This window comes from Aquarana catesbeiana, linkage group LG01 (assembly GCF_042186555.1).
Source record: "Aquarana catesbeiana isolate 2022-GZ linkage group LG01, ASM4218655v1, whole genome shotgun sequence".
In the NCBI taxonomy this organism is placed as follows: Eukaryota; Metazoa; Chordata; class Amphibia; order Anura; family Ranidae; genus Aquarana; species Aquarana catesbeiana.
Window position 1 is genome coordinate 975,741,505 of NC_133324.1, and position 26,209 is coordinate 975,767,713.

Genomic DNA, 26,209 nt, shown 5'->3' on the forward strand with positions numbered 1-26,209 from the left:
TGTTAAGAAAAATCGCCCTAGGCAGTTGCTCATTTGAAAAGGTTCTCTTAGTGACAACCTTAACCACTTCAGCCCCGGAAGAATTTGCCCCATTAATGACCAGGCCATTTTTTTCCGATACAGCACTGCATCGTTTTAACTGAGAAGTGCGCGGTCGTGCGAAGCTGTACCCAAACAAAATTGAGGTCCTTTTTTTCCCACAAATAGAGCTTTCTTTTGGTGGTATTTGATCACCTCTGCGGTTTTTATTTTTTGCGCTATAAACAAAAAAAGCGACAATTTTGAAAAAAAAAAGCAATATTTTTTACTTTTTGCTATAATAAATATCCCCCCAAAAAATATAAATAAAACAAATTTCTTCCTCAGTTTAGGCCAATATGTATTCTTCTACATATTTTAGGTAAAAAAAAAATCGCAATAAGCGTATATTGATTGTTTTGCACAAAAGTTATAGCGTCTACAAAATAGGGATATATTTATGGCATTTTTATTATTCATTTTTTTTACTAGTAATCTGCGATTTTTATTGGGACTGCGACATTGCGGCAGACAGATCGGACACTTTTGACACTTATTTGGGACCATTGACATTTATACAGCGATCAGTGCTATAAATAGCCACTGATTGCTGTATAAATGTCACTGGCAGGGAAGGGGTTAACACTAGGGGGCGATCAAGGGGTTAAATGTGTGTCCTAGTGAGTGATTCTAACCGTGGGGGGATGGGACTGCCAGGAGGAGGAGACCGATCACTGCTCAAACTTAGTATGAACAACAGATCAGTCTCCTCTCCCCTGACAGAATGGAGATCTGTCTGTTTACATTGAAAGATCTCCATTCTGTCTCCCTCAGAAGCAATCTCAGGTGCCGGCGGACATTGAGGCCGCCAGGCACGCGCATTGGCTCTGTCGTCATGCCACGGGCACACATGTGCCCCCTAGTGGTCTTAAAGCAGCCGACGTATAGTAACAGCGATTTGCCAAGAAGAGCTAACCTGTCGCAGTATAATATACTGCGGTGGCTGGTCCTCCAGTGGTTAAAATGTTGGAATTCTAATCACTTTTTTCTTCTAGTGACAATGGTCATCAGTGCAAATAGAGAGAGTGAATCTCCCCAATGAGAACATAGACAGGAAAAAAAAACAACAAAAGGTTGAAATTCTCCACAACCAGAGAAAAGTTTTGGATGAAAAGCATGAAAGTATTCGAAGTGACTGGCCACCATCTTATCTCTGTAATAGGCAATTTCATGTAACTCGTCAAAGAATCTGACCTTACTGGAACTGGAGATTGGAAGGTCAGGGAGGTCATACACCATCTAGAACTATGGATCCTATCTGGTGGTCAATAATCAGTTTCTGATTTAGAGAATGTCTCTTTGTTACAATGTCACACATACGGTATGCTCACCTTTGCATTGGTAGAGGAAATTGTTTGTTGTTCCCCATTCCAAATTCACAAGACTCAATGTGATGTTCTTCATCACTATAAAATAATCAAAGCCATCAATACAAATACAAGAGTATTACGGTAACTTCGTGCAAAACAGCGTACATGATCCACATGTATATGACCCGCCAAATACTTCACTGGGCACCACCATCTTTCCCCACATATGTAAAATGGAGAGAATATCCAATATTTGAAGAAAGTGGAAAATAGCGTTAGACCTGTAGGGTTATCTCACTGGTATTACCATCTTATATTATCGATGTTGATGTAAAGGATCTGGTTCTGAGAAGACGGCTTCTACACCCCACAGGATCTCCTTGGCTTGTGGGATAGTGTAAAAAACAAACATTACAATTGAAGTGCCACACCACTGACTTTATTTCAGTAAAAGTCAGCGGAACAATCCAAAAAGTATGCATCGCATTTTAGGTGTCCAAAACTTCCCTTCGTGAGGCCTAGAAAAAAATATAAAGATATCTCCTCTTCAATATCTTCTCCTCAATCATGTTTGGGGGGGGGGGGGGGTAAAAAAAAGTTTCTGCTGCATTACCTAACACTGGCCTAAGTCCTTAAAATGAATACATCAGTAAATCACAGATCTACTTGGTATTTTCTTACCAAGTCCAAATTCCTAACCCCCCGATGAAGGCGAAGTGTTCTTGGCCCCCTAAAAAGCACTAGAAATTTCCTGATATGAATCAATTATCATTAAAAATCTTAAACTCTTGGATGCTTGTTTGGTGCTCTTATTGGATTTGAGAGATCATCTGTACAAATCATTAGTAAGACCTCATCTGGAATATGCAGTTAAGTTTTGGGATATCAGGGAGGCATTTCTAAATATATTTAAACATGCAGATAGCTTCCCCTTATGTAATTTACATGGAGATCATATCCCCCTTATGTATTAAACATGGAGATCATACCCCCCCTTATGTATTAAACATGGTGATCATATCCCCCTTATGTATTAAACATGGAGATCATATCCCCCCTTATGTATTAAACATGGAGATCATATCCCCCTTATGTATTAAACATGGAGATCATACCCCCCTTATGTATTTATACATGGTGATCATATCCCCCCTTATGTATTTATACATGGAGATCATATATCCCTTCATGTATTTATACATGGAGATCATATCTCCCCTTATGTATTCATTCATGGAGATTATAACCCCCCCTTATGTATTTATAAATGGAGATCATATCCCCCCTTATATATTTATACATGGAGATCATATTCCCCCTTATGTATTTATACATGGTGATCATATCCCCCCTTATGTATTATACATGGAGATCATATCCCCCCTTATGCATTATACATGGAGATCATATCCCCCCTTATTTATTTATACATGGAGATCATATCCTCCCTTATTTATTTATACATGGAGATCATATCCCCCCTTATTTATTTATACATGGAGATCATATCCCCCCTTATTTATTTATACATGGAGATCATATCCCCCTTATATATTCATTCATGGTGATCATATCCCCCATTATATATTTATACATGGAGATCATATCCCCCTTATGTATTCATACATGGTGATTAGGGATGAGCCGAACACCCCCCTGCTCGGTTCGCACCAGAACATGCGAACAGGCAAAACATTTGTGCGAACACCATTAAAGTCTATGGGACACGAACATGAATAATCAAAAGTGCTAATTTTAAAGGCTTTTATGCAAGTTATTGTCATAAAAAGTGTTTGGGGACCCGGGTCCTGCCCCAGGGGACATGGATCAATGCAAAAAAAAGTTTTAAAAACTGACATTTTTTCGGTAGCAGTGATTTTAATAATGCTTAAAGAGAAACAATTAAAAAGTGTAATATTCCTTTAAATTGCGTACCTGGGGGGTGTCTATAGTATGCCTGTAAAGGGGCGCATGTTTCCCGTGTTTAGAACAGTCTGACAGCAAAATGACATTTCAAAGGAAAAAAAGTCATTTAAAACTACTCGCGGCTATTAATGAATTGCCGGTCCGACAATACACATAAAAGTTCATTGATAAAAATGGCATGGGAATTCCCCACAGGGGAACCCCGAACCAAAATTTAAAAAAAAAAATGGCGTGGGGGGTCCCCCTAAATTCCATACCAGGCCCTTCAGGTCGCCGTTTTTTTTTAAATTTTGGCGCGGGGTTCCCCTTAATATCTATACCAGACCTGAAGGGCCTGATATGGAATTTAGGGGGACCCCCCACGTCTTTTTTTTTTAATTTTGGTTCGGGGTTCCCCTGTGGGGAATTCCCATGCCGTTTTTATCAATGAACTTTTATGTGTATTGTCGGACCGGCAATTCATTAATAGCCGCGAGTAGTTTTAAATGACTTTTTTTCCTTTGAAATGTCATTTTGCTGTCAGACTGTTCTAAACACGGGAAACATGCGCCCCTTTACAGGCATACTATAGACACCCCCCAGGTACGAAATTTAAAGGAATATTACACTTTTATTGTTTGACTTTAAGCATTATTAAAATCACTGCTCCTGAAAAAACGGCCATTTTTAAAACTTTTTTTTGCATTGATCCATGTCCCCTGGGGCAGGACCCGGGTCCCAAAACACTTTTTATGACAATACCATGCATAAAAGCCTTTAAAATTAGCACTTTTTTTTTCTCCCATAGACTTTTAAAGGGTGTTCCGCGGCATTCGAATTTGCCGCGAACACCCCAAATTGTTCGCTGTTCGGCGAACTTGCGAACAGCCCATGTTCGAGTCGAACATGAGTTCAACTCGAACTCGAAGCTCATCCCTAATGGTGATCATATCCCCCCTTATGTATTCATACATGGAGATCATATTCGCCCTTATCTATTCATATATAAAGATCATATCCCCCCTTATGTATTTATATATGGTAATCATATCCCCCTTAGGTATTTATACATGGAGATCATATCCCCTCCTCATGTATATATACATGGAGATCATATCCCCCTTATGTATTTATACATGGAGATCATATCCCCCTTATGTATTTAAACATGGAGATCATATCCCCCTTATGTATTTAAACATGGAGATCATATACCCCCTATGTATTTATACATGGAGATCATATCCCCCTTATGTATTTATACATGGAGATCATATCCCCCTCTTATGTATTTATATATGGTGATCATATCCCCCTTAATTTTTTATACATGGAGATCATATCCCCCCCTTATGTATTTATATATGGTGATCATATCCCCCTTAATTTTTTATACATGGTGATCATATCCCCCCTTATGTATTTATACATGGAGATCATATCCCCCTTATGTATTCATGCATGGAGATCATATCCCCCTTATGTATTTATACATGTGATCATATCCCCCCCTTATGTATTTATATATGAAAATGTGGAGACCCCTGTTGTATACAAAACAAGATGACATTAGTATTGCCTCATCTTATAAATTAGTCCTCCTGCATTACATACCTTCTAGAGAATCCGAAAAGGAAAAATGAAGTTGCAGGTTGTTTTGTATTTCTGGACAAAATAAAGCAAAATGCCATCAGTATCACCCCAAATGTCACATGTACAGAAGAATAAAAGACAGTTTTCTGTGGAACTGTATTTCTGAATGGATGGACGATTCATCACATGTCATATGAAGAATAATGGAATGTTCTATACTGCTACATTGTAACCTGTAATGTTTAGTAGATGGTGTAGCTGATAATGCCTGTAATGCTAAAAGCTTCATGAAATATGATTGCAGTTCCGTCTTTTGTTGTCCATCATGAGGTTTAATCAACATGATGGATAAAATGGTACATTATGTCAAACATAACTACAAGCTGTATATCTAATGTATCTGTGAAAAGAATGTTAAGTTACAGATCATATCACTAAACATACAGTATATGTGAATGTACATCTCTCCTGTAATTATTGAGTTTTATCTGCAGGTGGCACTCTGTCATGGTTTTACACATGGGAGCTGTTGCAGTGGTCACGAGCAGTGCCACCAAAAAAGGTGATTGTACCACACTCGGGGCCCCATCATCAATTCAGCAAATGGCCCTGGAGCCGAGAGGGGACCCCTTAACCACTTCCCACCCAGCCTATTGTCAAATGACGGCTGGGCGGAAACTTTATGGCTCTGGATGGACATCCTCCAGGAATGCTCCTCACACGTATGTCCGCTGGACACAGCTGATGTCTGATCAGTGTGCTGGCCTACTACCGGTACCATGCAATTGCTGTGGCCAATCATAGCAGATCACATGGCAATTGTGAACATTGAATGGCTTTGATTTATGCCATTCATTGTGTACAATTGTTTTGCTAGCTGTGATTGGTTACAGTGATCACACGGTACAGACAGGGCCAATCACAGCCCATTTGTACTCTGTGATTAGCTGTGACCAATCACAACAATGCAGACAATTTCTTCATTTTTCAAAAAAAAACCCACCGTGCCTCTTACTAAACACATTGGACTGTCTACTTTCCAAAAAAAGTGGTCATTCGGGGGGTATTTATACTGTCCTGACATTTCAGGGCCTCAAGAAATGAGATCGGCCGTCAGTACATCAGGTTTGGTCGATTTTCAGATACATATCCCATAGCTTGTGGACTCTCAGGAAGTTTCCTACAGACTAAATAATATACATGGATTTGGGTTAGTTTGACCAAAGAAATGGAGCATAATACATTTTGGCCTAAATTTATGAAGAAAGATTCGTTATTTGCAAAATTGTATAACAAAAACAACAACAACAAAAAAAAGAAACGGAAAATTTATTATCAAATACTTACCGTAATTTTCCTTTCCTGATGGACTCCATGGCAGCCTATGTGTGGGTTAACCCCACCTCCTCTCCAATTCTATAGGACCCCATACCCATAAATTTGAACTTACTGCTAGGGACTGCATTCTGTAACTAGCCAACTCTTTGACCAAATGGGCGGGAACTCCATCTGCCATGGAGTCCATCAGGAAAGGAAAATTACGGTAAGTATTTGATAATAAATTTTCAGTTTTCCTGACAGACTCCATGGCAGCCTACATGTGGAAAATAACTAGCCAGACCACACGGGGTGGGTATGCTTGAACAAAAAAGATTTATTTTGCCCCATTAACTGACAGGATTCTTAACCCAAAGTTCACAGAAGATAGAGAAGCAGGCTGGAGAAGGCAGGCAGTAATGTGACATAAAAGTATTAATGGAGGCCCAAAAGGCCACTTTGCAGATGACGTCTGGAGCCACGTGCCGAGCCGCTGCCCACAAAGCTGCCATACCCCTGGTGGAATGTGCCATCACCGCCTCTGGAGGAACCAAGCCCTTAGCTCTATAAGCCTGCTGGATGGACTGGACGATCCAGGTCGCAATCGTTCTGGTTGAGGCTCGCTTCCCTCTGTTACAGCCGGAGTACAGAATGAACAGGTATTCGCTGCGTCTAAAGGAGGAAGTAGCTTGTAGGTATTCCTTCAGTATTTCGCCTATATTCAGAGGATGAACTTCGGTGGACCCTAGAGATCTGAATGTAGGTAGGACGATTTATTGGTTCTTATGGAACACTGAAGTGACTTTCAGATTTGAGCCAAGTATAGGGATGAGGATCACCTGGTCCAGAAAAAAGATCAGGAATGGTTCTTCATGACCCAAGGAACCAATCTCAGAAACCCTTTTGGCCGAAGTGATAGCAACCAAGAAGGTGACTTTTGCAGAATGGTCTTTGATAGAAAGTGGGGAAGACCCTGTGAAACTGAGTCCAGATGAGTCGAGAACAAGGGGAAGATCCCATTTGGGGAATCTTGGTTTTCTTTGGGGCCTGAGTCTTGACGCCCCATGGAAGAACTGCTGGATTAGCGGGTGAACAGCCCATGATATTCTGGAGAAGGCCGATAAGGCTGAGACTTGGACTCTTATGCCCCGTACACACGGTCGGATTTTCCGATGGAAAATGTCCGATCGGAGCGTGTTGTCGGATATTCTGACCGTGTGTGGGCTCCATCGGACATTTTCCATCGGATTTTCCGACACACAAAGTTGGAGAGCAGGAGATAAAATTTTCCGACAACAAAATCCGTTGTCGGAAATTCCGATTATGTGTACACAAATCCGACGGACAAATTGCCAGGCATGCTCAGAATATATAAAGAGATGAAAGCTATTGGCCACTGCCCCGTTTATAGTCCCGACGTACGTGTTTTACGTCACCGCGTTCAGAACGATCGGATTTTCCTACAACTTTGTGTGACCGTGTGTATGCAAGACAAGTTTGAGCCAACATCCATTGGAAAAAATCCTAGGATTTTGTTGTCGGAATGTCCGAACAAAGTCCGACCGTGTGTACGGGGCATAAGAGAGCTGATGGATAGAGACAGATCTAGGCCGGATTGAAGGAAGCTGAGGATATCTTGGATCTCTGGATCCCTAAATGAGGCAGGACTGCCACCTGAGAAAGAAGGTCCGACCTGAGCGGAAGAGGTACCGGGTCCTGGAAGCTGAGCTGGGTCAGGAGGGGAAACCATGGCCTGTTTGACCAGTAAGGCACAAGCAACACCACCTTGACAGCTTCCGCTTGAAGTCTCCGTAAGGACTTGAGGATGATCGGGCAAAGGTGTATGCCCTGTTGAAACTCCACTGATCTGTCAGAGCATCTATTCCCAAATCCTGGCTGCAACGGACTTGAGTATAGTACTTCTTGACCTTGAAGTTACAGGGGGATGCAAATAGATCCACTTCAGGATCGACTCCCAGGGACAGGATCCACTCGCACCTCTGCACATGAAGAGACCACTCATTGTTGTCCAGCTGTGTGCGGGACAGGAAGTCCACCTAGACATTCTGGGCTCCGGGGATGAAGACTGCCGAGATATTGGCCAGGTTCTTCTGGGCCCAAGACATGATGGATCTGACCTCTTGGAGCAGGGCGGGGCTCTGAGTGCCCCCTTGCCCCCTCACATAAGAACTGCAGTGATGTTGTCCATCCTTAGTACCACTGACTCCCCTTAAGGAGATGAGAGAAGGATGGAAGGGCACACCAGGCCACCCGAAGTTCCAGGACGTTCGAGCCCGGATTGTGGAGACGAGCATTCCACTTGCCTTATGCCAGTTCTGACATGCAGAGGGCTCCCCAACCAGCACCGCTGGCATCGGTCGTGACCGTGACCCATGAGACGGTGTCATGAAGATCCTGCCAGTAACAGGCAGATTAGACCCATCGGTGCACGATTGCGGGCGTCTATGCGCACGCGCACATGCACTCGTTAGTGGCTGGTGGGTTATTTAAACCTGTCTGGCACTTGCATCATTGCTGTTTGCTCTGCAGCTCTGTGTATGTGTTCCCTGAAAACCTGATATCTGCTCCTGTTTTGACCCGGCTTGCTTTGAGACTATTCCGGTTATCTGCCTGTACCTGATCCCTGGCTTGTTTGACGATCCCTCTGCCTGCTCCTTTTGTACCTCTGCTGCCAGCCTGCTTACCGACCCGGCCTGTCTGACGATCCTGGACTCCCATCCAGTCTGCTGAGCCTGTCTGCTGAGCCATCCAGGCTGTTCACCTGTCTGCTGATCATCCAGTCTGCTGGGCCTGTCTGCTGAGCCATCCAGGCTGTTCACCTGTCTGCTGATCATCCAGTCTGCTGGGCCTGTCTGCTGAGCCATCCAGGCTGCTCACCTGTCTGCCTGATCCATCCAGTCTGCTGTCCTGTCTGCTGAGTTGTCCAGTCTGCAGTTCCTGTCTACTGATCCATCCCGTCAGCTGTGCCGGCCATCTGATCCTTCTGCTGTTGATCCTGCCAGGCACTCATACCACTCCGCACTCCTGCACCCCTGTCACCACTATCAGGGGCTCTCGAGTCGGAGGCGTAGGAGAGGCCATCCTCTGCAATTCGGGCTCACCCTTTAGGTACGTAACAGAAGGGGGCGATGCAGTGGCAAGTGATTATTCCTGTGCTGAAGCCAACAAAAGAGGCTGTTCCTCATCACAGTTAGGCAGATGGAATAATTGATGTCCCCCTGAATTTCATTGCTGAAGGAACCCCATCTGAAAGGGGCGTAACCTCCACAGAGACCACTTGACCATGGGGGTCGTAGAGACCATTGTGCCGATGATTCCTAGGCACGGTAAGGCATGAGGAGTTCAGAGCCTGTGAAATTCTTTCTCGAATAACTGGGATCTTCTCCACAGGAAGAGAGATGGTGCTTTCCACTGTGTCGAACTGGGCCCCCAATTATATTAGGCGCTGGACTGGTACTAAATGGCTTTTCTGCAGGTTTAGGAGCCACCCAAAGTCGATCAATGTGGAGATAACCTGCTCCTTGTAGATCAACAATTGCTCCTTGTCCTGGGACAGCAACAGGAGGTTGTCGAGGTAATAGTACAAGGCCACCACGGACAGTAAAACCTTCGAAAAGACTTGGGGTGAGGTTGTCAGCCTGAAAGGGAGGCAGGTAAACTGCAGAAGTTCTTGTCCGAATTGGAATCGGAGATATTTGCGAAATTCCTCTGCCACAGGCACATGGAAGTAAGCATCTTTTAAGTCGATTGAAATTAGCCAATCGCCTGGCTGCATGGCTTGCTGGATGGTAGACAGGGTCTCCATTTTGAACCTTTCATATTTTATGAGTATTTTATGAGCTTGCAGGTTTCTTTAGGAACCCTGCAAGCTCCTCCACAAAGGCTTACCTTGTCCCAAGCAATACCCAGGCTAGTTGAAGCTGCCAGGGCTGCCAGCTTTTTAAAACCCCCACCTGAGTGATGTCACCGCATCCCCACCTCACGCCTGCACAGTGGAGGGCCGCCGAACGGCGCCTGTGCAACCGCCGGGTGTTCCGCCACTGCGCGCATGCGCAAGCCAAGCCTCAGTGTCACGGATACCATGCGCAGGAGCAAGCGGTGACCACAACCCCGAAGTGCTGCAGTATCCTGGAATGCAGAAGTGCTTCAAACGCCATGAGAGGCATCTACAGGGCCCACAAGGGAAGAAGCAGGGAGACAAAACATAAAAGAACAAAAACGCTGCCATGGAGAAAGAAATAAAAAACAGCAGACCTTGCCAGCCAATTTGTTTGCAGGATGTCCATCCTAGGCATACAGAGGCAATCTTCCCACCACCAGTGGGTGGTATCTTGTGCCTGAACAGCCACTCGCCCGCCCATGGTTGGGCCCTGAGCTTGCACCGCATAGATGGTATGCCGGAATCCGGAGTCTGGAAGCCAAGCAGGAACAAACGAAATGTAAGTCCATGGAGGAAGACAAAAAAGGAACTCAGTCCCTAGTGGTGAGTTCAAATTTTTGGGTATGGGGTCCTATAGCATTGGAGAGGAGGCGGGGTTAACCCACACATAGGCTGCCATGGAGTCTGTCAGGAAACATATTTTTTTTTCAACATTTTTAAACTTATTTTAAATTTATTTTACAAAAAAAACCCAGTGGTGATTAAATACCACCAAAAGAAAGCTCTATTTGTGTGAAAAAAATTATAAAAATATCCTATGGGTACAGTGTTACATGATCGCGCAATTGTCATTCAAAATGTGAAATCTGAAAATTGGCCTGGGCAGGAAGGGGGTGAGAATTTCTGGTATTGAATCGGTTAAATACCTTTGGGCACATGCACAGTACTCCCATGGGCTGTAGGTCCAAGTGATTTAAAAAAAGTTCTATGGACACCATCAGTTCAGCAGCAGGGGCGGAGGACAGAGAGGGGGGTATTTATTAATTTCTGTAAAGAGGTGGAGTAAGCCTCCATGCCACAGCTCCTGACAAATAATACAAATTAAATGTCCAGTTTTTTTAGATGAAACATCAGCTTTAGATGATCCTCACACAGATTTAGTCACACAGCTTGTAGTTGGCCATCATCTGGGGGGGGGGGGGGGGTTGGTTCCTTTTAGCCCACCATGACCTGCATGGTTGTATTATTGTGTCCATCCATAACCCCTCCTCCATAGAAGCCATGATCTTCATGCACTGCACTGAGGATGGAAAAAAGCATGAAAAAGCTGTATAGAGATTGGAATAAATATCTCTATATTATTAGTATATGTCCGGCCTAAAAACCATCAATACATAATGAGCAAAAAAGACAAACAGAAACATTTTTACCTATGAACACTGTTTATAAACAATGTTACTTTGTATACCTCTTTCTCCCATCTGATCAATGTTTATAAACAATGTTACTTTGTATCTATCTCCTGTCTGATCAATGTTTTATAACAAATGTTACTTTGTATTTCTTGATCTCCCATCTAATACATTATAGAGTCCACAAACTATGGGATATATTTGAAAATTGATAAATCCTGATGTACTGACGGCCAATCTCATTTCTTCAGGCCTTAAAATTCCAGGACAATACAAATACACCCCCAAATTACCCCTTTATGGAATGTAGACACCCCAAGGTATTTAGTAAGAGGCGTTGTGAGTTTTTTGAAGTTATAATTGAAGTTATAATTTTCTGTCACAATATTTTGGAAAATTAAGAAATTAAATAAAACTTGTTGTTCTTACATTTTTTTTTTTTACATATTGTCACCAGACTAATAGATATGACTGGTGGCAGTATGTAAAAATAAATAAATAAATACATAGATATATTTATTTTTTACAATTGTCATGCTTGTCAAATTGCTCAAGTCCATGCAATGGCAACAAACGATGAAAATTTTACTATCCATAGGTGATGTTTTAAAAGCAAGCCTTTACAGGTCACCACTTTAGATTTACACAGGAGGTCTGGTTCTGACATTCATGGCGATACCTCACATGTGTAGTATGATTGCTGATTGCGTTCATATGGGACTGATGCACGTGTTCATCTTTGCTCACTAGCATGGGGGGGAGGGGGCGAGGGGAGGGGGCAACATGGGCACTTTAATCTTTTTTTTTTAATCGTTGATTTATTTTATTTTTTTACAATGTTGCTTTATTTTATTTTTTTATTACTTTTATTGCTGTCACAAGGAATGTAAACATCCCATGTGACAGTAATGGTGACAGGTCCTCTTTATGGAGAGATCTGGGGTCTATAATGAATGTAAACATCATTTGTGACAGTAATAGATGGTGACAGGTACTCTTTATGGAGAGATCTGGGGTCTACAATGAATGTAAACATCACATGTGACAGTCATAGGCGGTGACAGGTCCTCTTTATGGAGAGATCTGGGGTCTATAATGAATGTAAACATCCCATGTGACAGTAATGGTGACAGGTCCTCTTTATGGAGAGATCTGGGGTCTATAATGAATGTAAACATCCCATGTGACAGTAATAGATGGTGACAGGTACTCTTTATGGAGAGATCTGGGGTCTATAATGAATGTAAACATCCCATGTGACAGTAATAGGCGGTGACAGGTCCTCTTTATGGAGAGATCTGGGGTCTATAATGAATGTAAACATCCCATATGACAGTAATAGGTGGTGACAGGTCCTCTTTATGGAGAGATCTGGGGTCTATAATGAATGTAAACATCCCATGTCACAGTAATAGACAGTGACAGGTCCTCTTTATGGAGAGATCTGGGGTCTATAATGAATGTAAACATCCCATGTGACAGTAATAGGCGGTGACATGTCCTCTTTATGGAGAGATCTGGGGTCTATAATGAATGTAAACATCCCATTTGACAGTAATAGGAGGTGACATGTACTCTTTATGGAGAGATCTGGGGTCTATAATGAATGTAAACATCCTTTGTGACAGTAATAGACAGTGACAGGTACTCTTCATATAGGGACCTTAAAAGCATTCAAACCACCAAGATCTGTGTTTTTGAAAACTTTTGAATTGTAAAAAATGGTGCCGTTGACATCCAGGTATACCAGAAGTGATGTCATCGCTTCCAGGTTACTATCACGAACAGCTGATCAAAGGCGATCCTGGCTTTGCTTGGCTGTCTGGCCATCCGGCAAAAACACCAGCTGGACACTTTGGTCATCCGGTGGGATGGGAAAGCCCAAGAATGGAATGGAAGGTGGTCGTCTGGCCAGCCAGCGGATGCACCAGCTTGTCGCTCGGGTCACCTGGTGGGATGGGAGAGCCTGTGTATGCCACAGAAGGTGGCGGGAGGGGAGGGCATACCCCCGCTGCTTGTAATAGCAATTGAGCAGATAGTTAGCCACTCCGATTGCTATTACAAGAGAGCTGACCGCTGGCTCTAAAAAAACGGCCACAGGCATCATCCCGGTATAACCAACGAAATTCCAGCATTGTACGGGTACATCACTGGTCTATAAAGAGGGAGTCCACCTAAAAAAAATTATTAAAAGCCAGCAGCTACAAACACTGCAGCTGTTGACTTTTAATAAATGGACACTTACCTGTCCTGGAGTCCAGCGATGTCGGCAGCCCTAAGTGGTCCCCGCTATCTCCTGGGGCCTGTGTGATTTCCCAGGAGACAGCGGGGGGGGGGCAGGAAGGGGCGTGACTCCCATGGGAGTCTATTCCAGGAAGTGGGTGCAAATACCTGTATTAGACAGGTATCTACACCGCCCTCCCCCCTGAAAGGTGCCAATTGTGGCACCAGAGGGGGGGAGGCATCAGATGAGCGAAAGCTCCACTTTTGGGTGGAACTCCGCTTTAAGTGGTTAATTATTGCCAGTTAAGGCAGATTACTGTTTAGTTTAGTGCTCTATCTTTCTATCTGTAGCACCCTCTACCATAGGTAGGTGCTAGAGTGAGGATTTTTTGGTAGGGAAACTGTCGGCACAGGTAAATTTAGGCAGGCCTATGCTGCAAGCTAGGCTTGTTTGTTTTTGATCTGGGGGCAGGGAGTGGTTAGTGTAGCAGTGGGTGTGACCACCTGTACTTTGGTTCTGAGGCGCCTCCCCTGCTTCCAGTGAGAATGTTCTGGAAGAGGGGCAAGGCCTAGAACTGGAGTGGCAGGCAGCTCATGTGAGGAGCCCTGACCAATCCCCAACTGGAATCGACAGGGGGCAGGCCTCCCATATAAGCTGAGGTAACAGGCCACTGGGAGGAGTGGGCCGAGAGAAGTGGAGAATGGAGTACTAGACAGCAGCAGGAGGGCACCCCCATCTGGGGGGGTGCGCCGATCGCGGGATGAGGCCCGAGAGAGCTGTGAGGAAGCTTCACCCTTACATGGTGATGGGTGAAGTCCTCACCATTACACATCATTGATGAGGATTTCCTGGAGCAGAGGGGCAGGAGAAGCTGTCAGAACGTACGGTCCAGTTAAGTTTTCCATCATGGACTCGGGGCAGAGAAAGGTCGGTGAGACAGTGGAGTGCTGGATGTGGAGACATGCCAGGGAGTCTGTGAGGGAACTTCATCCTTACACGGTCATGGATGAAGTCCTCATCTTTACACGGTCATTGATGAGGAGTCCTGGAGCAGAAGAGAGACTGTGGGGAATAGTGTCAAATCGATGCGGCCCGAGGGCGCAGGATTTGCAAGCTGGACTAGAGTGGGTTCTTTTGCATATAGAAGAGGATGTGACAAAAAATAATGTGCTACAGAATAAGTTTGTGCAGGAGGGAAGGATTCCTGGGAGCAATAGTCTGCAGTAGTTACGGAGAGGAGGAGCAATAATCTGCATTGTGATGCAGGGGAGAGACTGTAGATGTTATACATGCGCATCATTTCTTCAAATCTCAAACGAAGTTCTAATTTACAAATATGATTACAAAGTAATTTGATCTATGGGCATCCCATATACCCTTTCCCCAACCAAGTTATATCCTCCAATAAACAAAAACAAAACAATGCAAATGACTGTTCATTGTCTCAGAAGTGATATATGAAGGTCGGGCAGCAGTCATGATATGGTGGATGTTAGTAACTAGTGGCAACACACCGCTACATATCTATATCTATATTGTAACAGGGCTTCAGGGTGTCTATTTGTAGTGAAGGACACTGGTTTCACTGTTTTCTGCAGGACTGGTAATTCCTGGATTGAGTTCTGGAGTCCAGTCACATTGAAAAGTCTTGGAAGGGAAGAAGCCTCTAACCCTGTGCCCGCATCCTCCACCAATTAACAAAAGGCACATGATCTGACACCATATCAATTCATCCACAGCGTTACCTACCTAGCTCCATTTCCGGGCTAGACTTCTTTGACGTATCTGCATAAAGTGAAACACACAGATAACATGTACAGAATAATACCATTGAAAAAGTGCAGTGCATAAAATCTAGTTATGAGTCTAAACATAATTAATGAGTGACAATCCATTAATAACAATATAAAATAATAAACATATAGATAAATTCCATAAAGAGGTCCAGAGAGTACACCGTGAAATGTACCACAATATAGACCTCAAAAAAAGTGAAGTGAGTAGCAAAAAAAAGGGGGATGGAAGGGGGAAAGGAATCAAAGGTTGTTTGGATAAACAGCTTTAAATAAACAGCATAATATATAGATAATTAAATAAAAGTGCACATGTGCAAAAAATAACATAAAAGTCCTTTCATCACAATGTTCATTTGTTTGAAATCCTTGATGATAGTGTTCTTGATAACATTAGTGAAAGTGTTGTATATATCCTTGTGCTCTTAATGCTATCTTCACCCCTACTGGGGTATCAGGCAGCCACAGTTTGTGCCACTGTGAGGCAATTTCTGGCAGTCTCAAGATTGTGGTGGCGTTTCACATGAAAAGAGGGGGAATGTCCATAGCATAAAATCATTTTAAAAGCATTTATTTAAAAGTAGACAGAGTGGTACTCACAATTTACTAGTATAAAAAATGCAAGAAAGAAGTCTCAGGTTAACCATCAGCAGTCTTGTGTTGTTTTGGGAGACACAGATTAGGCCATGGCCTACGCGTTTCATCATTGGACATCTATGGGAGCGTGACCTGTGCTGTACCTCCCACCTTTAAATAGTGTGCGGTCTCGATTTCTCACCTGTGTAATTGGCATCTATTTTGCCTATGTTTTTGCGGACCGGAGCCCTCTGGCGGCCATTTTGTCTGTGCTTTTGCAGACTGGAGACCGTGTGTGAATAAAATGTCCCATACTTCCTATGTTTTTAGTGGACCAGAGCCCACTGGCGGCCATTTTGTCTGCACTTTTGCAGACCGGAGACTGTACATGTATAGAATGTTCCGCCTTTCAGTAAGTAGATCGAGGTTCACTGGCAGACATTTTCCCTATGTTTTTGCAGACAGAAGTCCGTATTTATGCCATATACACGGTGGATTTATACCTTCAGTGATGTTTTGAGACACCTATCATCGAATTGTCAGTTCCCACATTGGTGTCACCATGTTCCTATCCCTAAGTGTGGTTTTCCACTATCTTATTAGGGGCAGTGTGATCTGAGATTCCGCACATTATATCAAGGTATTGTGACGATCGTCCACAACAACATAAAAGCTACATGTTTAAAAACTTTTAAAATGTTTAAAAATATATGTAAAAAAGTTTAATGCAAAAAATATATAAAAATTATGTAAAAAACATATAAGAAAGGGGGAAGAGAGGTAAGGGCCCCGCAGTTAATCGTTCAATAAGTAAAAAGATTATATGAAAACAAAATATGTATAAAAAGGAAAAAATATATATATGTAAAAATGCGTCCTCAACCATCCATAATTCCTAGTGGCTAAACAAATTATTACATATATGTGAAACACAGTGGCATGATAAATCTCAAACCATGAGGGAGAGCCTAGAAGAAGACAGGGTACGTTTTTTCTATATGTTATGAATACTCCTAGACCTAGTGGTATTTATCTGAAAATGTGTGAGGAAGAAGAGTACGTGGTAAGCTCCATGCAATAATACAATCATTTCACGGCCAATGTCTTATCCAAGAAACGTAGGAAAAAGGATACAAAACTTATGTATAAAGGAGTAAGTACATTAATGCGATTTTTTTTACATTAGTGCGTTTTTTTACAACTTATAGTCAGACGATGTGGCGTATATCTTTTGGGGTTACTAAGTCAGTGCATATTGACTTTCTGTCCTATTTGTGGTGACCGAAAGGGTGGTGTGGGAATTCAAATATATTTTGTGGGCTGAAGTGCAAATCATATAGTTATATGGTAGAAATGCAAAAGAATTAGAAGTATCTCAATGTACATAGGTGAAATTGTGGTGTGTATATGTAATGTTTCCTCCTATATAAGTAAGGTGTGGTGTTCATGGTATTGTCCGTGAACATTTCTTTGGATCGGATATACAAATAGGGTAAAGTTTTCATGGTCTGAACCGTAAGCATTACATATAGTCGGATGTGATCCCGAACAATATTACCAGTTGGGAAACATAAATTATTAAAAATTAATAAGAAATTGAAATGTGAAGGAAAGATGGAAGTGTGTTCCAAAAGGGTTGTATATATGGAAGTCATTTGGAATGCATATCTGAAACCCCTTATGTACGTCACGTAGAGTAACCAAATGTATTGCAATAAGTCAAATGTAATAGTGCTATAAGACCCCATAGCCTCTTTATACTGTTAGAAGTTGGTGAGAAAACAGTTAAGGTCGAGGTCTATGTTCATTCCCATGGATTGGAGGGTGTCCAGCTGTAATATCTACTTGGTTTAATTTTGTGAAACCTTAATTCTTTTGTTTTCACCCCTCCAGTGGCCCTTAATTTTATCAATTCCATAGAAGGTCAAGCACGTGGGGTCTCTGTTATGATAGTCTCTGAAGTGTCTAGAGACGCTGTGTTTGTTAAAACCATTCTTAATATTCGAAATATGCTCTCTAATTCTCACGTGCAACTGTCTGGTTGTTCTTCCCATGAACTGTTTATGACACGGGCACTCTAGTACGTAGGTGACGTGGGTATTATTACAAGTTATTAGTTCTCTGATGTTGTCAGGAAAGGGTCCATCCGCTGGTAAGATATATCGTTTGGCATGCAGTACTGGGGTCCACCAGCAGGTGTCTCCTGGCAGTGTTGAACTGTCAGGAGAATATTTCCCTGCTGGTGTCATTTCATCTTTTGGCCGCAGTACTGATGTCCACCAGTGGATGGATCCTGGCAGTATGGAGAAGACAACACTCCCTGCGCTCAGGTGTGACTTGAGTCAATCATAGTCAGTCCTATAAATACACGGCAAGCCCTCATATGCTTGCCTTGGTATCTTTCTCCCTGCGCCCTGACCTTGCTGCCTGTATCCTGATCGTGAACCTGTTTCTGTCCTGCTCTGCTCTGATCCGATCCCTATCCCAAGCCCATCCTGTTCTTGTCCCTCCTGATTCCCTTGGATCCCTGCCCTGCAGCCTAACCATCCATCCTATCCCTGTCCTGCTGGTTTCCCATCCTTGCCCATCTGCTGACCTCCCTGTGTATGACCTTGGCCTGGCTTTGTTTACGATTCCGGTATCTCCTTTTACTTGTATATATTGTTGTTTGTTGTGTTGGTTTTGCACTGTTTATATTCCTTTTACTTGTCACTTGTTTAATAAACACCATTATTTCACTTACATGCGTTTCTGGTCTCCTCTGTGCAGTCCACTCGGTCTGGTCTACTAAATCCGCTGACAGTATACCATGGCCATCCCTGACCAGACGTGGCTGCATTAAGGAAACCGTCCTGGTTTGTCGGGTCTGCTAATATGGATTTCGATGAAATCATTTATTATTCTCTGCTAGCAGAAGAGGATGGTGAATATTGTCGCCAGATTTTAAAAGGGTGGACTAGTGACCAGCTGATGGAAACTATCCGATCAGCTCATTCCCTAGTGGATCAGGGGTATATGTCTTTTGAAGATGTTCAGCCCCTGATCCAGTTATGTGCAAAACCAACCCTGTCATGCATTCCCGAGGGAAGTGATGATTTTTCGCCCCCCTTCAATTATGGCCAAGTTGAATCCCTGGTTTGGTTGTTAGAGGATGATTCAGCCTATTTTATGGAACATTATTCCTCCTGTTCACAGCAAGTGTTGTCCAATTGCATCCAGTCGGTGCAATCCTTGATTAGTCAGGCTGTGTGTGAATCAGCGTTTGTTCAACCTGTGCTGCAGGCATGGTCAGATCTCCTGTCTTTAGCTAAGCCACAATATTCCAGCTCTGCCATTAATCATCTGCCTTCCCAAAAACCTATCTCCCCGTCACCTATGGCAACCTCAGCTACAGCCCAGTTTAATCAGCCCCCTACCAAATACTACTACCCAGTCTACAAGTGTCGCACCTATCCTGCCTTCAATCCACCTGTCTCTTCTCCTCCACCTGTAACAGTCCCACAAAAACCTTCTCTAGCTACAGTTCCTTGGTCTTCCTTCGATCCAGCTACCTTTTTTTTCTTACAGCCCTGCACCTACATACAAAACTGCACGGGCTAAACCAAAAAAGAAACAAAAATTCTTCCTGACCCACACCATCTTGCCAGTAACCCAACCTGCTCCTGCTACCCAGCCGGATGTCTCGATGCCTGCCACCCAGCCTGACGTTCCAGTGCCTGCCACCCAGCCTGGCGTTCCAGTGCCTGCCACCCAGCCTGGCGTTCCAGTGCCTGCCACCCAGCCTGGCGTTCCAGTGCCTGCCACCCAGCCTGGCGTTCCAGTGCCTGCCACCCAGCCTGACGTTCCAGTGCCTGCCACCCAGCCTGACATTCCAGTGCCTGCCACCCAGCCTGACGTTCCAGTGCCTGCCACCCAGCCTGACGTTCCAGTGCCTGCCACCCAGCCTGACGGTCCAGTGCCTGCTGACCGGTCTAATGACCTTATGTCCATGTTCCAGCCTAAAGTTTTGCTACCAGTGTTCCAGTCTGATGTGCCCGCTTCCCAGTTTGATGACCTTCTGTTTGTTGTCCAGCCTGATGCGCCAGTGTCTTCTACTCAGCCTGTTGTGCCAATGCCTGTGCCCGCTGTCCAGTTTGAGGTCCCAGTGCCTACTGCTCAGCCTGACATCTCAGTGCCCATGTTCCAGTCTGACGCTTCAGTGACTACTGTCCAGTCCAATGTACCTATTGTTCAGCCTGGTATGCCAGCACCTGCTGTTCTGCCCGGTGTGCCAGCGCCTGTGTCTGCCGCCCAGTCTAAAGTTCCAGTACTCGCTGCCTGGTCTGATGTCTCGGTGCCGGCTTTCCAGTCCGCTTTCCAGCCTGATGTGCCAGTGTCTGCTACTCAGCCAGTTGTGCCAATGCCTGTGTCCGCTGCCCAGTTTGAGGTCCCAGTGCCTGCTGCTCAGCCCGAAATCCCAGTGTCCATGTTCCAGTCTGACGCTCCAGCGACTACTGACCAGTCCAATGTACCTGTTCAGCCTGTTGTGCCAGTACCTGCTGTTCTGCCTGATGTGCCAGCGCCTGTTTTTGCGTTCCAGCCTGAAGTTCCAGCACCTGCTGCCCGGTCTGATGTCTCGGTACCCACTTTCCAGCCTGATGTGCCCCCTGTTCAGCCTGATGAGCCTGCTTTCCGGTCTGATGTGTCCATCCTCCAGCCTGATATCCTGGTACCTGTCTTCCAGCCTGATGTCGTGATGTTGGTATCTCAGCCTGAGGTTTCGGTGCCCGTGTTTCAGCCTGGAGTTTCGGTGCCCGTGTCTCAGCCTGCTGAATCGGTGCCCGTTACCCAGTCTGCTATACCAAAGTCCGTCACTTTGCCTGTCAAGCCAGTATCCGTTATCGGCTTGCCGAACCAGTGCCCGGTGTCCAGCTCGCTGAGTCGGGGCCTGTTACCCAGCCCACTGGGCCGGGGTCCGTTACCCAGCTTGCTGAGCCGGTGCCTGTAATCCGGCCTGCCCTTACGGTGCTCGCTGTTCGGCCTAATGTTCCAGAGCCGGCTGTCCATCTTGATGACCCGGAGCCGGCTGTTCATCTCGATGACCCGGAGCCGGCTGCCCAGCTCGATGACCCAGAGCCTGCTGCCCAGCTCGATGACCCGGAGCCTGCTGCCCAGCTCGATGACCCGGAGCCTGCTGCCCAGCTCGATGACCCGGAGCCTGCTGCCCAGCTCGATGACCCGGAGCCTGCTGCCCAGCTCGATGACCCGGAGCCTGCTGCCCAGCTCGGCTTGTTCCTGTCTGCTGCCCAGCTCGGCTTGTTCCTGTCTGCTGCCCAGCTCGGCTTGTTCCTGTCTGCTGCCCAGCTCGGCTTGTTCCTGTCTGCTGCCCAGCTCGGCTTGTTCCTGTCTGCTGCCCAGCTCGGCTTGTTCCTGTCTGCTGCCCAGCTCGGCTTGTTCCTGTCTGCTGCCCAGCTCGGCTTGTTCCTGTCCGCTGCCCAGCTCAATGACTCTGACATGCCAGCCGTCTGCCCGGATGTGCCTGACGACCAGCCTGAAATGCCTTCTTCCACCATTCTGCCTGATGCCATAGACCATGGACAATTAAGACTAGTTGGAGCGTCCGGAGGCCGCTCCTTTAGGGAGGGGTACTGTCAGGAAAGGGTCCATCCGCTGGTAAGACATATTGTTTGGCATGCAGTACTGGGGTCCACCAGCAGGTGTCTACTGGCAGTGTTGAACTGTCAGGAGAATATTTCCCTGCTGGTGTCATTTCATCTTTTGGCCGCAGTACTGATGTCCACCAGCGGATGGATCCTGGCAGTATGGAGCAGACAACACTCCCTGCGCTCAGGTGTGACTTGAGTCAATCATAGTCAGTCCTATAAATACCCGGCAAGCCCTCATATGCTTGCCTTGGTATCTTTCTCCCTGCGCCCTGACCTTGCTGCCTGTATCCTGATCGTGAACCTGTTTCTGTCCTGCTCTGCTCTGATCCGATCCGATCCGATCCCTATCCCAAGCCCATCCTGTTCTTGTCCCTCCTGATTCCCTTGGATCCCTGCCCTGCAGCCTAACCATCCATCCTTTCCCTGTCCTGCTGGTTTCCCGTCCTTGCCCATCTGCTGACCTCCCTGTGTATGACCTTGGCCTGGCTTTGTTTACAATTCCGGTATCTCCTTTTACTTGTATATATTGTTGTTTGTAGTGGGTTTGTTGTGTTGGTTTTGCACTGTTCATATTCCTTTTACTTGTCACTTGTTTAATAAACACCATTATTTCACTTACATGCGTTTCTGGTTTCCTCTGTGCAGTCCACACGGTCTGGTCTACTAAATCCTCTGACAGATGTTAAACTCCCTTCCATTGGACATCGACCTAAAGCTGGTTGTCTTCCTGTTTGGTTGTCTGGTTGTCTTCCATGTTTTTTACATAATTTTTATATATTTCTTGCATTAAACTTTTTTACATATATTTTTAAACATTTTAAAAGTTTTTAAACATGTAGATTTTATGCTGTTGTGGATGATCGTCACGATACCTGGATATAATGTGCGGAATGTCAGATCACACTGCCCCTAATAAGATAGTGGAAAAACACACTTAGGGATAGGGACATGGTGACACCAATGTGGGAACTGACAATTCGATGATAGGTGTCTCAAAACATCACTGAAGGTATAAATTCACCGTGTATATGGCATAAATACGGACTTCTGTCTGCAAAAACATAGGGAAAATGTCCGCCAGTGAACCTCGATCTACTTACTGAAAGGCGGAACATTCTATACATGTACGGTCTCCGGTCTGACAAAGCGCAGACAAAATGGCCGCCAGTGGGTTCTGGTCCACTAAAAACATAGGAAGTATGGGACATTTTATTCACACACGGTCTCCAGTCTGCAAAAGCTCAGACAAAATGCCCGCCAGAGGGCTCCAGTCCGCAAAAACATAGGCAAAATGGATGCCAATTACACAGGTGAGAAATCGAGACCGCACACTATTTAAAGGTGGGAGGTACAGCACAGGTCACGCTCCTGTAGACGTCCAATGACGAAACGCGTAGGTCGTGGCCTAATCTGTGTCTCCCAAAACAACACAAGACTGCTGATGGTTAACCTGAGACTTCTTTCTTGCATTTTTTATACTAGTAAATTGTGAGTACCACTCTGTCTACTTTTAAATAAATGCTTTTAAAACGATTTTATGCTATGGACATTCCCTCTCTTTTGATGTGAAACGCCACCACAATCTTGAGACTGCCAGAAATTGCCTCACAGTGGCACAAACTGTGGCTGCCTGATACCCCAGTAGGGGTGAAGATAGCTGGTGAGTGTTCGCACATTAAGAGCACAAGGATATATACAGCACTTTCACTAATGTTATCAAGAACACTATCATCAAGGATTTCAAACAAATGAACATTGTGATGAAAGGACTTTTATGTTATTTTTTGCACATGTGCACTTTTATTTAATGATCTATATATTATGCTGTTTATTTAACGCTCTTTATCCAAACAACTTTTGATTCCTTTCCCCCTTACACCCCCCCCCCCTTTTTCCACCCCCTTTCCCCTCCCCCATCCTATCTAATCACTAGCACTTATTGCACTAATTGCATGGGCTACACAAATGTGGCTCCGTTTGGTTTATTTCGCCACTATCACCAATTTTTCACACTATTAGAGGAAAGACATCACAGATCATTTAAAGTTAAATAGGGACAGCGCCATACTCACATTTGTATTTTATTGTAATTGCTCGCACCGCCAGTGGTGACCGCATTTTGGGGGGCAGCAGTTCCCGTCTACTTAAAGTTTACATTAGTTATTTTTTCTCCATCTCCACTGCGCGGGATACCATTATATTTTTTAGTTTAGTGCTCTATCTATCTATTGTTCTATTAATTGTGACAGGGCTGCACCATGTCATGGGGTCAGTAATAGACAGTGACAGGTACTCTTTATGGAGAGATCTGGAGATCTGGGGTCTATAATGAATGTAAACATCCCATGTGTCTATAATGAATGTAAACGTCCCATGTGACAGTAATAGGTGGTGACAGGTCCTCTTTATGGAGAGATCTGGGGTCTATAATGAATGTAAACATCCTTTGTGACCGTAATAGACAGTGACAGGTACTCTTTATATAGGGATCGGGGGTCTATAACACCTCAGATCCCTCCTCTGCCTTTAAAAGCATTCAAACCACCAAGATCTGTGTTTTTGAATACTTTTGAATTGTAAAAAAGGGTGCTGTTGACATCTTGGTATACCGGAAATGATGTCATCGCTTCCAGGTTACTATCATGAACAGCCGATTAAAGGTGATCCTGGCTTTGCTTGGCTGTCTGGCCAACCAGCAAAAACACCAGCTAGACACTTGGGTCATCTGGTGGGACGGGAAAGCTCAAGAATGGAATGGAAGGTGGTCGTCTGGCCAGCTGGCGGATGCATCAGATTGTTGCTCGGGTCACCTAGTGGGACGGAAGAGCCCGTGCATGCCACAGAAGGTGGCGGGAGGGGAGGGCATCCCCTCCCGCTGCTTGTAATAGCAATTGGGCAGATAGTTTGCCACTCCGATTGCTATTACAAGGGAGCTGACCGCTGGCTCTAAAAAACAACCACAGGCATTGTCACGGAACGTCCCACACTCTGCTTGAGTGCTTCCGTCAGTATACCACTTCCTTGTAGTCTGGATACAGATATCAGATATTCCAACCTCTCTGAGCACAAAACAAGGCGACACTTGCATGTTGCTAACATGGACTGACTTTTTATTTGAGATCTCACACAAATATATACACAGCAGAATGACTAAAACCTAACCTAATTAACATGAGCTAATTAACTAATCCTTTTACCCAGACTAAGTGACTACGTCTCCTAGCTCATACCCTTAGAACCTGTGGTAAGCCAGCCTAAACTCATTTACATTAAACACATTATAGCTGACATCAGACAGGTGAGTGGAGTTGATGACATTAGAATCTTCTCACAGTATGAGTCCCAACAGTATGACTCAGTCACTATTGCTACTATGGCAAATACAGGGTCCCCAGAGTCTGTGTGTCCTGGGGGACAAGGACCCGAAGCCAAAGTAACAACACCTCAAGGGTACCCCAAATGCCAGGGCCCATAATCTGTAGGCAAGAGGCTCACATTCAGTCCCCTCCAAAAGCCTCTATCCCGGGTGAGTCTGTCACATTTTGCCCACATCAAAAGTTGACTAACGAGGTCCCAGACCCCCACCTGGTCTGGACATGCGTTAGTCAGGCAGAGTGAACTCACAAAGTCTGTCTGCATGATCTCCTTTCTTGGTTGCAAGGAATAGTTGACCTCAGTAGGTGTGAGGCAGAGATAATTGACTCTCTGTCCGTCTGTCAGCGCTTCATCTGGGTGGTGTATACCATTCCATGGCTTGGCCTGTTGCTGGGCAGAGGGGCCCACTGTCCCAGTTCCATGAAGCTGAGAAGAAACTGTAGGTGCTAGGCAGAGGCCAGCAGTGCTCTGCCCTGTTGCCAGCAATTCAGTAAAATCTCCACTACATCAGCTTGTCGCTGGAGAGAGGGGCCGACTGCCCCGGCTCCCTGGGACTCCACCGTTGTTGCCGGTGCTGGGCAGAGGTTGGTAGCACTCTGCCCTGTTGCCAGCACTTCTGCTGGGGACTCCGCATCCTCTGCTCCGGCTAACCGTTGGGGCAGGAGGCTGGCTTCCTCCACTCCCAAACTGTGTAGCTGCCATTGGGGAGGTGAGCCGGTTGCTTCCTTTTCCATTCCCTCATCTGACTGCTGGGACAACATGTCTATGGTACTGTCTCCCAGGTGCACAGATCTTTGCTGGGGAGAAAAGTCCGCTTCCTCCACCCTGGCCAACTGTTGGGGAGGGACAACACACACCTCCTCTCCCTTCTCCACCTGTATCTGCTGCTGGGAAGTGATTGCCACATTCTCACCCTGAGCCTCCGAAACTGCCACAGGTGTGGGGCAGAGGTCTTGGACCCTCTGTCCGGTTGCCAGCACTTCTGCTGGGGGTTTGCTAGGTGGTTCCTCCTCTACAGAAACGTCTATTAAATCCCCAGTCTCTGCAACTGATGTCTGGGGATATAGGTTCACCATCTCC

At 45.0% G+C, this 26,209-nt stretch overlaps 1 protein-coding gene across 3 annotated transcripts in view; it reads right to left on the reverse strand.

Annotated features, from left to right (window-relative positions):
• LOC141123368 (cytosolic phospholipase A2 gamma-like) overlaps positions 1–26,209 on the reverse strand; it is a 214,629-nt gene that overhangs the window by 27,763 nt on the left and 160,657 nt on the right. For all 3 annotated transcript variants that reach the window (XM_073612051.1, XM_073612052.1, XM_073612050.1), the window contains 3 exons: positions 15,490–15,525; positions 4,908–4,958; positions 1,410–1,484 (listed from right to left, as the gene is read on the reverse strand). In XM_073612051.1, coding sequence (XP_073468152.1) covers positions 1,410–1,484; positions 4,908–4,958; positions 15,490–15,525 — 162 coding nt within the window. The remainder of the gene's footprint in view (positions 1–1,409; positions 1,485–4,907; positions 4,959–15,489; positions 15,526–26,209) is intronic.